General features: G+C 42.8%; 1 protein-coding gene across 1 annotated transcript in view; it reads left to right on the forward strand.

Annotated features, from left to right (window-relative positions):
* The window catches only part of LOC106600510 (insulin receptor), a 95,827-nt gene extending 81,724 nt beyond the window's left edge, over positions 1-14,103 (forward strand). The window contains exons 19-23 of the mRNA XM_014191920.3: positions 387-497; positions 722-884; positions 2,129-2,258; positions 12,060-12,194; positions 12,393-14,103. Coding sequence (XP_014047395.1) covers positions 387-497; positions 722-884; positions 2,129-2,258; positions 12,060-12,194; positions 12,393-12,786 — 933 coding nt within the window. The 3' untranslated portion in view covers positions 12,787-14,103. The remainder of the gene's footprint in view (positions 1-386; positions 498-721; positions 885-2,128; positions 2,259-12,059; positions 12,195-12,392) is intronic.
* The last annotated feature ends 711 nt before the right edge of the window (positions 14,104-14,814 follow it).

The following is a 14,814-nucleotide window of genomic DNA, read 5'->3' on the forward strand; positions in this document are numbered from 1 at the left end:
CAGTGAACAGGTCAGGGTTCATAGCCGCAAGCAGAACAGTTGAAACTGGAGCAGCAGCACGACCAGGTGGACTGGGGACAGCAAGGAGTCATCAGGCCAGGTAGTCCTGAGGCATGGTCCCAGGGTTCAGGTCCTCTGGGAGGGAAGGGAGAGAGAGAGAATTAGAGGGAGCATACTTAAATTCACACAGGACACTGGATAAGACAGGATAAATACTCCAGACCTAACAGACTGACGCTAGCCTCCCGACACAAACTATTGGTGAGGAAGGTGAGACCACCACATACCATGATCATGAATAGTAGAATTGTCTTCAAAAAGTAGGTGTTGGTAGCTGCCACAGTTCAAGAATCAAAGCAAGCAAGGTAAACAAAATATTCCCTCAGGTGCGTCTGATGGGTGTGGTCTCTAAGGGCCAGCCCACTCTTGTTGTCATGGAGCTGATGACACACGGTGATTTGAAGAGCTACCTGCGCTGCCTCCGCCCTGACTCTGAGGTACGTACACACACACACTCTACTGGACAGAGCGAGACTAAATTGCACCCGATTCCCTATATAGTGCACTACTTTTGACCTGAGCTCTATAGGCCCTGGTCAAAAGTGGTGCACTATATATGGAATTGGGTGCCATTTGGGATGCAACCTAGAATTATCGTGACCCCCATGTTTTGTAAAATAGCCCTAGTATTAATAAATGTATTATTGTTTATTTTTTACAGAATAACCCTACAGGGCGCCCGCCCCCCACTCTGAAGGAGATGATTCAGATGGCAGCAGAGATAGCAGATGGCATGGCCTACCTCAACGCCAAGAAGTTTGTCCACAGAGACCTGGCTGCTAGGAACTGCATGGTGGCGCAGGACTTCACTGTTAAGATAGGAGGTAGAGTACACATATATACACTAGAGCTGGGATGATAAACCGAAAATTATCAACATTACCTTATTTTGCTTATGACGGTCATTTTCTGTGATTTTGCTACACAACGTTCCTGTAGATTGTTCTAAAACCATTATTTGGTCAACAGTAATAGCCTATGCATTATGTTTGTTCCTGTTATGAAAGTATCTGCCTGTTTCGCTTTTGGCTGCTGTGTGAACGAGCCACTCTCACTCCCTCTCCCGACTGCGCACGAAGGATAGACAGATGCATTCTGAGAATATGATCGTCGCTCAAAATGTAATTGCGGGAAAAATACAGTTTTCAAAACAACTACTGTTGTTCTAGTTACAGAGAGGAGAGTCACAGCTTTCTGGGAGTATATCATTTCTATATTTTGAGTTCATGGTACCACTTTACAACCGGAGTAGGGTATTTAGTATGGGTTTTGTTGTGGAGCCGAGTGGAGCGCTCCACTTGCGGTGAACAGGCCTACATCAAGTAGCCTAGGCCTAGTGCTGGAAAGTTTTTGTACGACATTACATTAACTAACAGATTAATCAATTAGCCTACATGGCTATCCAGCAAAAAAATCATATTTAGAGTTAGCAATCTAGCTAAGTGTTTTGAGTTCCCACTTTCTCAGGCGGTGAATAATGTAGCCTAGGCCACAAAGATGTCGGCAAATTCCTCTCTGAAGCACCCAAAAATAAATATGATAATTCTGGATCCTATTTTGACCGGTTGCACCTAAAAATATAAATCATGCATTCCATGGATATGTTAGATGAAATAGCTTTTTTAATCATAGGCTACCATCTGTTGTCTTACTTGGCACTGGGAAAAAGATGTATAGAGCCCTGCCGCTAATGTAAAGTAACTGTCCATTAAAAACAAAATGTATTGTTCTATTTATCGTTATCGAGCAAAATAGTTACATTTTTCGCGTTGTGACTTTTTGTCCATATCGCCCAGCTCCAATATATACACACACAAATGGCCGACAGTACTTGACTGTCAAGATAGGAGGTATGGCAACTCACCCCCTTACTTTTAAAGGAGGGGAGTCGAACAAATTCAGTTGTACTGTTTCTACGGACTATACATTAATCAGTTAAATACACCCTTATTAAGCGTTTAATATGTTAATATAGTTTAAAACCAAGTCAAAGAATATCATTTGAATGTTTTTGATAGGGTCATAACAGATCTGTGGGTTGTGTTATAATTGTCCCCCTCTCCTTCAGACTTTGGTATGACCAGAGACATCTATGAGACAGACTACTACAGGAAGGGAGGGAAGGGTCTGCTTCCTGTCCGCTGGATGGCTCCTGAGTCTCTGAAGGACGGAGTGTTCACAGCAAACTCAGACTGCTGGTGAGGACACTTGACTGTGTTTGTCTGTCTTTCTCTGTGTGAATGCTTGCCGACTGTCGAAAGCAGGGATGGGCAACTGCAGTCCTCACGGGCCGAAGTGGTGTCACTGTTTTTCACCATTCAAATGTTATTTGTCACATGCTTTGTAAACAACCGGTCTGTTTTTCCCAACATATCACGACTCAGGATATGACCAGATGCAGACACAGGAGGCAGATAGTACAATTCTCATAATATTTATTATACAAGGGGACAGGCCAGGTCGAGGGCAGTCAGAGGACAGTAATCCAGGGTAGAGTCAGAGGTACAGAACGGCAGGCAGGCTCAGGGCAGGCAGAATGGTCCGAAATCCAAGGCAGCAATAAACAGGTACAGAACATCAGGCAAGCTCAGGGCAGGCAGAAGGGTCAGAACCGGGGAGACTAGAAAACAGAAACTAGCAAGACTGGAAAACGGGAAAACACGCTGGTAAGACTTCACAGGACAAGACAAACTGGTAACAGACAAACAGAAAACACTGGTATAAATAACCAGGCGATAATGGGGACAAATGGGAGACCGGGTGGGGGGTGGAGACAAGCAAAAGACGGGTGAAAAAGATCAGGGTGTGACACAACAATACAGAGAGGGAAATCTATATACAGTACCAGTCAAAAGTTTGGACACACCTACTCATTCAAGGGTTTTTATTTATTTTGACTATTTTCTACATTGTAGAATAATAGTGAATGCATCATAACTATGAAATAACACATATGTAGTAACCAAAAAAGTGTTAAACAAATAGAAATATATTTTATATTTGAGATTATTCAAAGTAGCTTTGCCCTTTGCCTTGATGACAGTTTTGCACACTGTTGGCACTCTCTACTAGCTTCATGAGGTAGTCACCTGGAATGCATTTCAATTAACAGGTGTGCCTTGTTAAAAGTTAATTTGTGGAATTTATTTCCTTAATGCGTTTGAGCCAATCAGTTGTGTAGTGACCCAGACAATATTATTGGCACCTTCTAGAAGGGGTGGTATACAGAAGATAGTCCTATTTGGTTAAAGACCAAGTCCATATTATGGACAGCTCAAATAAGCAAAGATAAATGACAGTCCATCATTAGTCAATCCGGAAAATTTCAAGAACTTTGAAAGTTTCTTCAAGTGCAGTCGCGAAAACCATCAACTGCTCTGATGAAACTGGCTCTCATGAAGACCGCCACAGAAATGGAAGACCCAGAGTTACCTCTGCAGCAGAGGATAAGTTTGAGTTACCAGCCTCAGAAATTGCAGCCCAAATAAATGCTTCACGGAGTTCAAGTAACAGACACAGCTCAACATCAACTGTTCAGAGGAGACTGCGTGAATCAGGCCTTGATGGTCAAATTGCTACAAAGAAACCACAACTAAAGGACACCAATAAGAAGTAGAGACTTGCTTGGGCCAAGAAACACGAGCAATGGACATTAGACCGGTGGAAATCTGTCTTTTGGTTTGATGAGTCCAAATGTAAGATTTTTGGTGTCAACCACTGTGTCTTTGTGAGACGTAGAGTAGGTGAATGGATTATCTCCGCATGTGTGGTTCTCATCGTGAAGCATGGAGGAGGAGGGGTTGTGATGGTGTGAGGTTGCTGACACTGTCTGTGATTTATTTAGAATTCAAGGCACACTTAACCAGCATGGCTACCACAGCATTCTGCAGCGATACGCCATCCCATCTGGTTTGCGCTTAGTGAGACTATCATTTGGTTTTCAACATGACAATGACCTCCAGGCTGTGTAAAGGCTATTTGACCAAGAAGGAGAGTGATGGAGTGCTGCATCAGATGACCTTGCCTCCACAATCACCCGACCTCAACCCAATTGAGATGGTTTGGGATGAGTTGGACCACAGAGTGAAGGAAAAGCAGCCAACAAGTGCTCAACATATGTGGGAATTCCTTCAAGACTTTTGGAAAATCCAGGTGAAGCTGGTTGAGAGAATGCCAAGAGTGTGCAAAGCTGTCATCAAGGCAAAGGGTGGCTACTTTGAAGAATCTCAAATATAAAATATATTTTGATTTGTTCAACACTTTTTTGGTTACTACATGATTCCTTATGTGTCATTTCATAGTCTTCGTGTCTTCACTATTATTCTACAATGTAGTAAAAATAAAGAAAACCCTTGTACGAGTAGGTGTGTCCAAACTTTTAACTGGTACTGTATATTAAAACACGAGGAATAAATACACAATGAGTAACGATAACCTTTTTCGAACAATACACCATTTCTTCCAGGAAACTGTTGAAATTAAACATATTTTGGTATCCATATATTTATGTCTTCGGTGTGCAGTTGAACAAAACAAAAAATTCACAAAATCTTAGCTAATGCCACAAAGAAATCCTACAATGGTAGCCTAGTGGTTAGAGCATTGGGCCAGTAACCAAAAGGTTGCTGGATCAAATCCCCGAGCTGTCAAGGTAAAAATCTGTCGTTCTGCCCCCGAGCAAGGCAGTTAACCCACTGTTCCCCAGGCGCCAACGATGTGGATGTCAATTAAGGCAGCCCCCCACACCTCTCTGATTCAGAGGGGTTGGGTTAAATGCGGAAGAGACATTTCAGTTGAAGGTATTCAGTTGTACAACTGACTAGGTATCCCCCTTTCCCCCAAATGAGCCAGACAATATTATTGGCACCTTCTAGAAGTAGTTAGAAATAATTAGATTTCAAGCAGGTGATTCTCATTTATTTTGGAATTGAACTCACCTATGGTGCCTGCAGTATAAAAATCACATATTCAACCAGTTTGAATAGAAAAAGGGACTCATTCTCCTGTTTTGTATCACTGTGTGTACTGCAATGAGCATGGACAAAAGAAAGAAAACCAGAGAATTATCTGATGAGGTCAGACACAAGATTGTAGCCAAGCATGGACAATCTCAAAGCTACAAGTCCATCTCCAGAGACCTTGATGTTCCTGTTTCCACCGTACATAATGTTATCAAGAAGTTTAAGGCCCATGCCACTGTAGCCAACTTCACTGGACGTGGCCACAAGATAATTTGATGGAAGATTGCAGCGAAGGACTGTTTGAATGGTGGAGAAAGCACCTCGGTCAACTGCCACACAGATTCAAGCTGACATTCAGACACAAGGTACGACAGTTTCAACTCATACCATCCGTTGCCAACTCAATGAAAGGGGGTTATATGGTAGGAGACCCAGGAGGACCCCACTGCTGAGAGAAAGACATAAGAAAGCCTGACTGCAATTTCCCAAAACACCAAATTATAGCTTTTTGGTAAAGTACAGAAAACAAAATTAAGCTTTCAAAGAAAAGAACACCTTCCCTACAGTCAAACATGGAGGAGGTTCAGTGATGTTTTGGGGTTGCTTTGCTGTCTCTGGCACCGGGTGCCTTGAACGTGTGCATGGCATCATGAAAACAGGATGATACCAAGGTATTTTGGAGCGCAATGTCGGACCCAGTGTCAGAAAGCTCGGTCTCCGTCGAAGGTCATGGATCTTCCAGCACGACCCCAAACACACCCAGGAATGGTTCAAGACAAAATGCTGGACTGTTCTGAAGTGGCCAGCAGTGAGTCCAAATCTAAATCTCATTGAAAACGTGGAGAGATCTGAAAACAGCAGTTAGGAGAAGGCACCCTTCTAATCTGGGAGAACTGCTGCAGCAGTTTGCACAAGTGGAGTTAGCCAAACTGCCAGTACAGAGGTGCAGGACGCTCATTGATGGTTATAGGAAGCGCTTGATTGCAGTTATTTTGACCGAAGGCTGTGCTACCAAATATTAAGTCTAGGGTGTCAATAATTTTGTCAATGCCATTTCTGATTTAAATGGATATATTAAGTTCTGAGTCAAAAACAAAGGTTCTGTAATATTAACAGTGAAATAAAGAATTGTGGAGACCAAATACTTTGTTCAATTTAAGCTTATTTTTAGGGAAAATTGTGGGTTAATTTAAAAAAGTGCAAGGATGCCAATATTTTTGGCCACGACTGTATACGAGGTACCGATTCGATATGCAGGGGTACGAGGCAATTTAGGTAAATATGTACATATAGTTAGGGGTAAAGTGACTCTGCAACAGGATAGATAATAAACGGTAGCAGCAGCGTCTGTGATGAGTCAAAAGAGAGTGCAAAAAGAGTCAATGCAGATAGTCCGGGAAGCTATTTGGTTAACTATTTAGCAGTCGTAAAGGCCCTGCATGGTCAATCCGGCATCTGCATTGGCCGTGCAGCATTTGCGGTGATATGGCCTCTGCAGACATCAGGGCATTCATACTTCTTGCGCTTTACGGAGCAGCGCAGAGCTGTTGAGCATAGTTGTTGTGAGGGAAGTTGTCAAGGAAGTAAGTTTGTGTTTATACAGGACCTCCCGCCCCACCTACCGTCAACCAATCATGTCACTGCGGAGCTATACGGAGCCCTCTGCATCATTACAAAATTTGGGAGGCGCACAGCGATGCGGTACAGATCTCCATATTGCCTCTGCATGCCTCCATTTTTGGATCAAGCATAAATTGGCTTTTGTGGTTTGGGAGTAAAAGCTGTTCAGGGACCTGATCAGTAGAGGCTGGTTGGAGGAGCTAAAGGAGGACGGGCTCATTGTAATGCCTGGAATATAATAAATTGAACAGTATCAAACACATTAAGCATATGGAAATCACGTTTGACTTTGTTCCATTAATTCCATTCCAGCCATTACAATGCGCCCATCCTCCTATAGCTCATCCCACCAGCCTCTATTGGTCCTGTTGGTTACAGACTTGGTGCATTGGTACCGCTTGCCATGCAGTAGCAGAGAGAACAGTCTATGACTAGGGTGGCTGGAGTCTTTAACAATTTTTAGGGCCTTCCCCTGATACCGCCTGGTAGAAAGGTCCTGGATGGCAGAGAGCTCGGATGGCATGTAGCGCCTTGCCAAGTAGTTGCTATAGCAAGTGGTGATGCAGCCAGTCAAGATGCTTTCAATGGTGCAGCTTTATAACTTTTTGAGGATCTGAGGGCCCATGCCAAATCTTTTCAGACTCCTGAGGGAGAAGAGGCATTGTCACACCTTCTTCACAACTGTGTTGGTGTGTGGACCATGTTAATTCCTTAATGAGGTGGACACCAATGAACTTGACACTCTCGACCCGCACCAGTACAGCCCTGTCGACGTGGATGGGGGGTGCTCGGCCCTCCGTTTCCTGTTGTCCACAATCAGCTCCTTTGTCTTGCTGATAGTGCTGAGCGATTAACTGAAATTTTGGTTCTTTTTCCGTTTTTAAACAACTAATTGACCGACGTCTGTTCAATTATTTGAATTCCATTTTGTTCATTTTTTTTCTCTGAGCTCGATGTGCAGTTTCTGTACAGATAAATCAGATCAAGCCTGAACTGTGCAATGTGGTAGGAAGTTGTAGTTTCCGACAGGCCAATATTCTACATAGTTTAGCGCCGAAAACATGGTAATTAACTACAATGACCATAATCCATTGCACGCCCACTTAAACTTTGTCCGGTCTGTGCAGAGCAAGACACGGAGACTGAGAGAAGAGAGAACATGCGTTCAAGAGGGATATAAAAGCAGCTGCTTCGCAAGCCTAAAGATACAGACGGGGTTTCCCAAACTCGGTCCTGGGGCACCCCCTGGGTGCACATTTTTGTTTTTGCCCTAGCACTACACAGCTGAACCAAAGCTTGATGATGACTTGGTTGTTTGAATCAGCTGTGTTGTACTAGGGCAGAAACAAAAATGTGTACCCGGGGGGGTGGGGGGGAACCCTGATCTACAGAGGCTTGCGAAAGTATTCACCCCCCCTTGGCATTTTTCCTATTTTGTTGCCTTACAACCTGGAATTAAAATTGATTTCTGGGGGGTTTGTATCTTTTGATTTACACAACATGCCTACCACTTTGAAGATCTTGAGCATGCATAACTATTCACCCCCCCCCCCCCCCCCCAAAGTCAATACTTTGTAGAGCCACCTTTTGAAGCAATTACAGCTGCAAGTCTCTTGGGGTATGTCTCTATAAGCTTGGCACATCTAGCCACTGGGATTTTGCCCGTTCTTCAAGGCAAAACTGCTCCAGCTCCTTCAAGTTGGATGGGTTCCGCTGGTGTAGAGCAATCTTTAAGTCATACCACAGAGTCTCATTTGGATTGAGGTCTGGGCTTTGACTAGGCCATTCCAAGACATTAAACCCATCGAGTGTTGCTTTAGCAGTATGCTTAGGATCATTGTCCTGCTGGAAGGTGAACCTCCGTCCCAGTCTCAAATCTCTGGAAGACTGAAACAGGTTTCCCCCAAGAATTTCCCTGTATTTAGCGCCATCCATCATTCCTTCAATTCTGACCAGTTTCCCAGTCCCTGCCGATGAAAATCATCCCCACAGCATGATGCTGCCATCACCATGCTTCACTGTGGGGATGGTATTCTCGGGGTGATGAGAGGTGTTGGGTTTGCGCCAGACATAGCGTTTTCCTTGGTGGCCAAAAAGCTAAATTTTCGTCTCATCTGACCAGAGTACCTTCTTCCATATGTTTGGGGAGTCTCCCACATGCCTTTTGCAGAACACCAAAAGTGTTTGCTTATTTATTTTTTTAAGCAATGGCTTTTTTTCTGGCCACTCTTCCGTAAAGCCCAGCTCTGTGGAGTGTATGGCTTAAAGTGGTCCTATGGACAGATACTCCAATCTCCGCTGTGGAGCTTTGCAGCTCCTTCAGGGTTATCTTTGGTCTCTTTGTTGCCTCTCTGATTAATGCCCTCCTTGCCTGGTCTGTGAGTTTTGGTGGGCGGCCCTCTCTTGGCAGGTTTGTTGTTGTGCCATATTCTTTCCAATTTTTAATAATGGATTTAATGGTGCTTTATGGGATATTAAAGTTACTGATATTTTTTTATAACCCAACCCTGATCTCTACTTCTCCACAACTTTGTCCCTGACCTGTTTGAACATTTACATTTACATTTAAGTCATTTAGCAGACGCTCTTATCCAAAGCGACTTACAAATTGGTGCATTCACCTTATGATATCCAGTGGAACAACCACTTTACAATAGTGCATCTAAATCTTTTAAGGGGGGGGGGGGGGGTTAGAAGGATTACTTTATCCTATCCTAGGTATTCCTTAAAGAGGTGGGGTTTCAGGTGTCTCCGGAAGGTGGTGATTGAAGAGCTCCTTGGTCTTCATGGTGCCACTTGCTTGGTAGTGCCCCTTGCTTAGAGGTGTTGCAGACTCTGAGTCATTAAAACTTGTTTTTCAACCACTCCACACATTTCTTGTTAACAAACTATAGTTTTGCAAGTCGGTTAAGACATCTACTTTGTGCATGACACAAGTCATTTTTACAACAATTGTTTACAGACAGATTATTTCACTTATAATTCACTGTATTACAATTCCAGTGGTTCAGAAGTTTACATACACTAAGTTGACTGTGCCTTTAAATAGCTTGGATAATTCCAGAAAATGATGTCATGGCTTTAGAAGATTGTGATAGGCTAATTGACATCATTTGAGTCAGTTGGAGGTGTACCTGTGGATGTATTTCAAGGCCTACCTTCAAACTCAGTGCCTCTTTGCTTGACATCGTGAGAAAATCAAAGGAAATCAGCCAAGACCTCAGAAAAAAATTGTAGGCCTCCACAAGCAATTTCTAAACTCCTGAAGGTACCATGTTCATCTCTACAAACAATAATATGCAAGTATAAACACCATGGGACCACGCAGCCGTCATACCACTCAGGAAGGAGACGCGTTCTGTCTACTAGAGATGAACGTATTTTGGTGCGAAAAGTGCAAATCAATCCCAGAACAGCAGCAAAGGACCTTGTGAAGATGCTGGAGGAAACAGGTACAAAAGTAGCTATATCCACAGTAAAACGAGTCCAACATAACCTGAAAGGTCGCTCAGCAAGGAAGAAGCCACTGCTCCAAAACCGCCATAAAAAAGCCAGACTATGGTTTGCAGCTGCACATGGGGACAAAGATCGTACTTTTTGGAGAAATGTCCTCTGGTCTGATGAAACAAAAATAGAACTGTTTGGCCATAATTCCATCGTTATGTTTGGAGGAAAAAGGGGGAGGCTTGCAAGCCAAAGAACACCATTCCAACCGTGAAGCACAGGGGTGGCAGCATCATGTTGTGGGCGTGATTTGCTGCTGGAGGGACTTGTGCACTTCACAAAATAAATGGCATCATGAGGAAAGAAGATTATGTGGATATATTGACATATTGACAACATCTCAAGACATCAGTCAGGAAGTTAAAGCTTGGTTGCAAATGAACAATGACCCCAAGCATACTTCCAAAGTTATGGATTAAGGACAACAAAGTCAAGGTATTGGAGTGGCCATTTTACAAAGCCCTGACCTCAATCCTATATAAAATTTGTGGGCAGAACTGAAAAAGTGTGTGCGAGCAAGGAGGCCTACAAACCTGACTCAGTTACACCAGCTCTTTAAGGAGGAATGGGCCAAAATTCACCTAACTTATTGTGGGAAGCTTGTGGAAGGCTACCCCAAACGTTTGACCCAAGTTAAACTATTTAAAGCTAATGCTACCAAATACTAATTGAGTGTATGTAACCTTCTGACCCACTGGGAATGTGATGAAAGAAATAAAAGCCGAAATAAATCCCTCTATTATTCTGGCATTTCACATTCTTAAAATAAAGTGGTGATCCTAACTGACCTAAGACAGGGAATGTTTACTAGGATTACATGTCAGAAATTGTGAAAATCTGAGTTTAAATGTATTTGGCTAAGGTGTATGTAAACTTCCGACTTCAACTGTATATGTACTGAGATCATGTGACAAATCATGTGACACTTAGATTGCACACAGGTGGACTTTATTTAAACTAATTGTGTGACTTCTGAAGGTAATTGGTTGCACCAGATCTTATTCAGGGGCTTCATAGCAAAGGGGGTGAATACATATGCACGCACCACTTTTCCCTTTTATTTTTTTTAACTAGTTATTTTTTTCACTTCACCAATTTGGACTATTTTGTGTATGTCCATTTCACAATCAATTTAAATTGCAGTTTGTAATGCAACAAAATAGGAAAAACGCCAATGGGGATGAATACTTTTGCAAGGCACTGTAAGTGATTGAAAGTTGGTATTCAGCACTCATAAAATAATGCCTTATTTACTTTGAAGAACTACTAAAATAGTGATTTTGTCAGACAGCATAGGCAGCACCTTTATACTGTATGAGTTGACTTGGAATGAAATAATAGTAATCAAATAAAACAAATATTTTGTTAAAGTAATATTAATAAGTGATAAGCAGTAATAGTCACGACTGTGGGACTTTTATTAATTGTTTTATTCTGTGTGACAACATTCAACCCACATGTATCGAAACCTAAATGGAAAACCATGATTTTTGTAATAATCAAACCAAAACCGAACTGATCTCAAAGAGCAATAAATTGCTTAACACTACTTGCTGACGTTGAGTGAGAGGTTGTTGTCCTGGCACCACACTGCCAGGTCACTGACCTCCTCCCTATAGGCTGTCTCATTGTCGTCGGTGATCAGGCCTACCACCATCGTGTCCCTAGTAAACACAGCTGATTAAACTAATTTCATTCTAAACTGAATATCATGATTATTGGAGTCAGGTGTGTTAGCTGGGGCAAAAGTGTGAAACCAATCAGGCCCCTGAGCACTGGAGTTGCCCATCCCTGGTCCAGATGGACAGAATCTGGATCCTCTCAAGATTTTCTCCCTACCTATCCACCTATGGAGTTTTTGCTTGCCACTGATTTTTTTTCTCTCTCCTATGTTTTTGTGTGTCTCTCTCCCAGGTCATTTGGTGTGGTGCTGTGGGAGGTCAGTACCCTAGCGGAGCAGCCGTACCAGGGCCTGTCCAACGAGCAGGTCCTGAAGTTCGTCATGGACGGAGGATTTCTGGACCGACCAGACAACTGTGCTGACCGGCTGTAAGTCTCACCTCCATAATGTACATATCTATGTCCAGCTGTGACTGGTCATAACAAGATGAATCATTATTGAAGGGAAATGTATGGAACGTGGATTACACTTTTGTGTGTGATATTAATGAAATCATGTTTTAACGACAACGAACATCAGCTCTTAACTATATGATGTAACAGCAGCTCCTCTCTCCTGCTATTCAGACACGACCTGATGTCGATGTGCTGGCAGTATAACCCCAAGCTGCGTCCCAGCTTCCAGGAGATCATCGAAATGCTCCACGAGGACCTTCACCGGTCCTTCCAGGAGGTCTCCTTCTACTACAGTCAGGAAAACAAGCCTCAGGAGCAGGAGGACTTTGACCTAGACATGGACAACATGGAAAGCATTCCCCTGGACCCGTCCTCCTACTCCCAGAGAGGGGACCACAGTTCCTCGTACTCTCAGAGGGGAGACCACAGCTCGGAGAGGGACGAAGCGGGTTCGTCGCTGGGGTTGAGACAAAATAGCTACGAGGAACACGTCCCGTACACACACATGAACGGGGGGAAGACGAACGGACGGATACTAGCTCTGCCTCGGTCTAGTCCCTCCTAACAGAACACTATATAGATATCATATCCCTATCTCCCCTTAGGCCCAACCTTTTCCCTCACACAGATGCATAGATATGAATATATTTTTGTTTTGTTTTTTCATTTTATATAGATAAACACTTTTATCACTCAGAGGCCCTCTCGAAGTGTACATATCTCAGGACGTTAATGCTCTTGTCAAGATGCCACATCCAATAGACTACGGTATGTATGTTAATGTTCACACAGGAAACACACAACCACACAGACACTTTTTGTATTTAAGAAAGAACCCCCCTGTGCTTCTTTCTAGTCTTTGATCCTTAAAAAATATATTTCCAATCTTCCACAAATGGGTGGCGGTTTGGGGGAATCAACTGTGAATCTAACTTTGGGACAACCAGAAGGCTGCTAACCCGAGGACTCTCCAGACTGTACCTTGCCCAGGCCGAGGCACTCTCCCTTGGCAGGTCAGCCCTCACTGGGTCCCTGGGTCTCCCTGGGCCATGGAGGTCCACCTGGGTCGCTCAATGTAAAAGTGCCCTTCTCTTCTATCTCTGGCTGTAGCCTGCGTCTTATGTCATGGAGCTGTGTCTCTGTATCTTTGTACTCTCAAGTCGTCAACGAACGACACACTTGAGAACTAACTTTTGGATGGATGAATGTTTCAAATCCATTTTTAAATCTTCAAACAAACTTTATTGATCCACTGGAGAAGCTTGTTGTCGATTTTATCCTCACACTCTGCAGTATTCCAGCATCACACAGAAATAATTAACAGATTTTTGGGGTTATATATTTTTAATTTATTTACGTTTCATTTTCTCTTTTGAGTTTTCACATTTACAGCTGAAGGATATTTAAAAAACTGTTTCAGAAAAACATTTTGACGAAAGAAACGAGTTCCTCAGAAGACATAGCTGCTTCTTTTTATATATTTTAGTGGGTATAGAAAATATAAATATATTATTGATATTTTTTGGTACATAGTGGTTGACATACATTGTCTTTCATGAGGTATTTCCAGTCTGTAGAAAAAAAGGTTTTACATGTTTGTCTCTTATGTTTATTTTTTTCTAATCCAGAATTCATACTAATAATCATTTGGACTTGTGACAAACCAGCAGCATTTGGTATTTTCTCTTGGCTTGGCCCGTTGATATCAGATCAAATCAAACTGTCTGCTCTTCATAAATAAAGCAGCACGGTGCAACATGACCACGCTCTTTCTCTGTCCACATGCTTCTGTTACCGTTTACTTTGTTGTTGTTTACTGTGTCATGTGTACAATTCATCTAATTGGTCGGTCTTTGCTGAAATAAAAGATCCCAGAAATGTTCGATATGCACAAAAATCTTATTTCTCTTAACTTTTGTGCACAAATTTGTTTACATCCTTGTTAGTGAGCGTATCTCCTTTGCCAATATATGTCACACCTGTAAGGTGGATGGATTATCAAGAAGCTGATTAAACAGTATGATCATTACACAGGTGCACCTTGTACTGGGGACAATAAAAGGCCACTCTAACATGTGCACAACACAAAATGCTTTGTCACGCAACACAATGCCACATGTCTCATGTTTTGAGCAAATGTACAATTGGCATACTGAATGCAGGAATGTCCAACAGCTGTTGCCAGAGAACTGAATGTTAATTGATCTTCCATAAGCCACCACCAACGTTATTTTAGAAAATATGGCAGTACGTCCAACCGGCCTCACAACCGCAGACCACGTGTATGGCAGGCATAAGCTACGGACAACAAACACAAATGCATTTTATCAATGGCAATTTTAATGCACAAAGATGCGGTGACGAGATCCTGAGGCCCCTTGTCATGCAATTCATCCACCGCCATCACCTCATGTTTCAGCATGATAATGCATTGCTCCATGTCGCAAGGATCTGTACACAATTCCTGGAAGCTGAAAGTGTCCCAGTTCTTCCATGGTCAGCATACTCACCAGATATGTCACCATTGAGCATGTTTGGGATGCTCTTGATCGACGCGTACACAGTGTTTTCCAGTTCCCGCCGATATCCAGCA

The sequence above is a fragment of the Salmo salar genome, chromosome 03 (assembly GCF_965601325.2).
Source record: "Salmo salar chromosome 03, fSalSal1, whole genome shotgun sequence".
Lineage (NCBI taxonomy): Eukaryota > Metazoa > Chordata > Actinopteri > Salmoniformes > Salmonidae > Salmo > Salmo salar.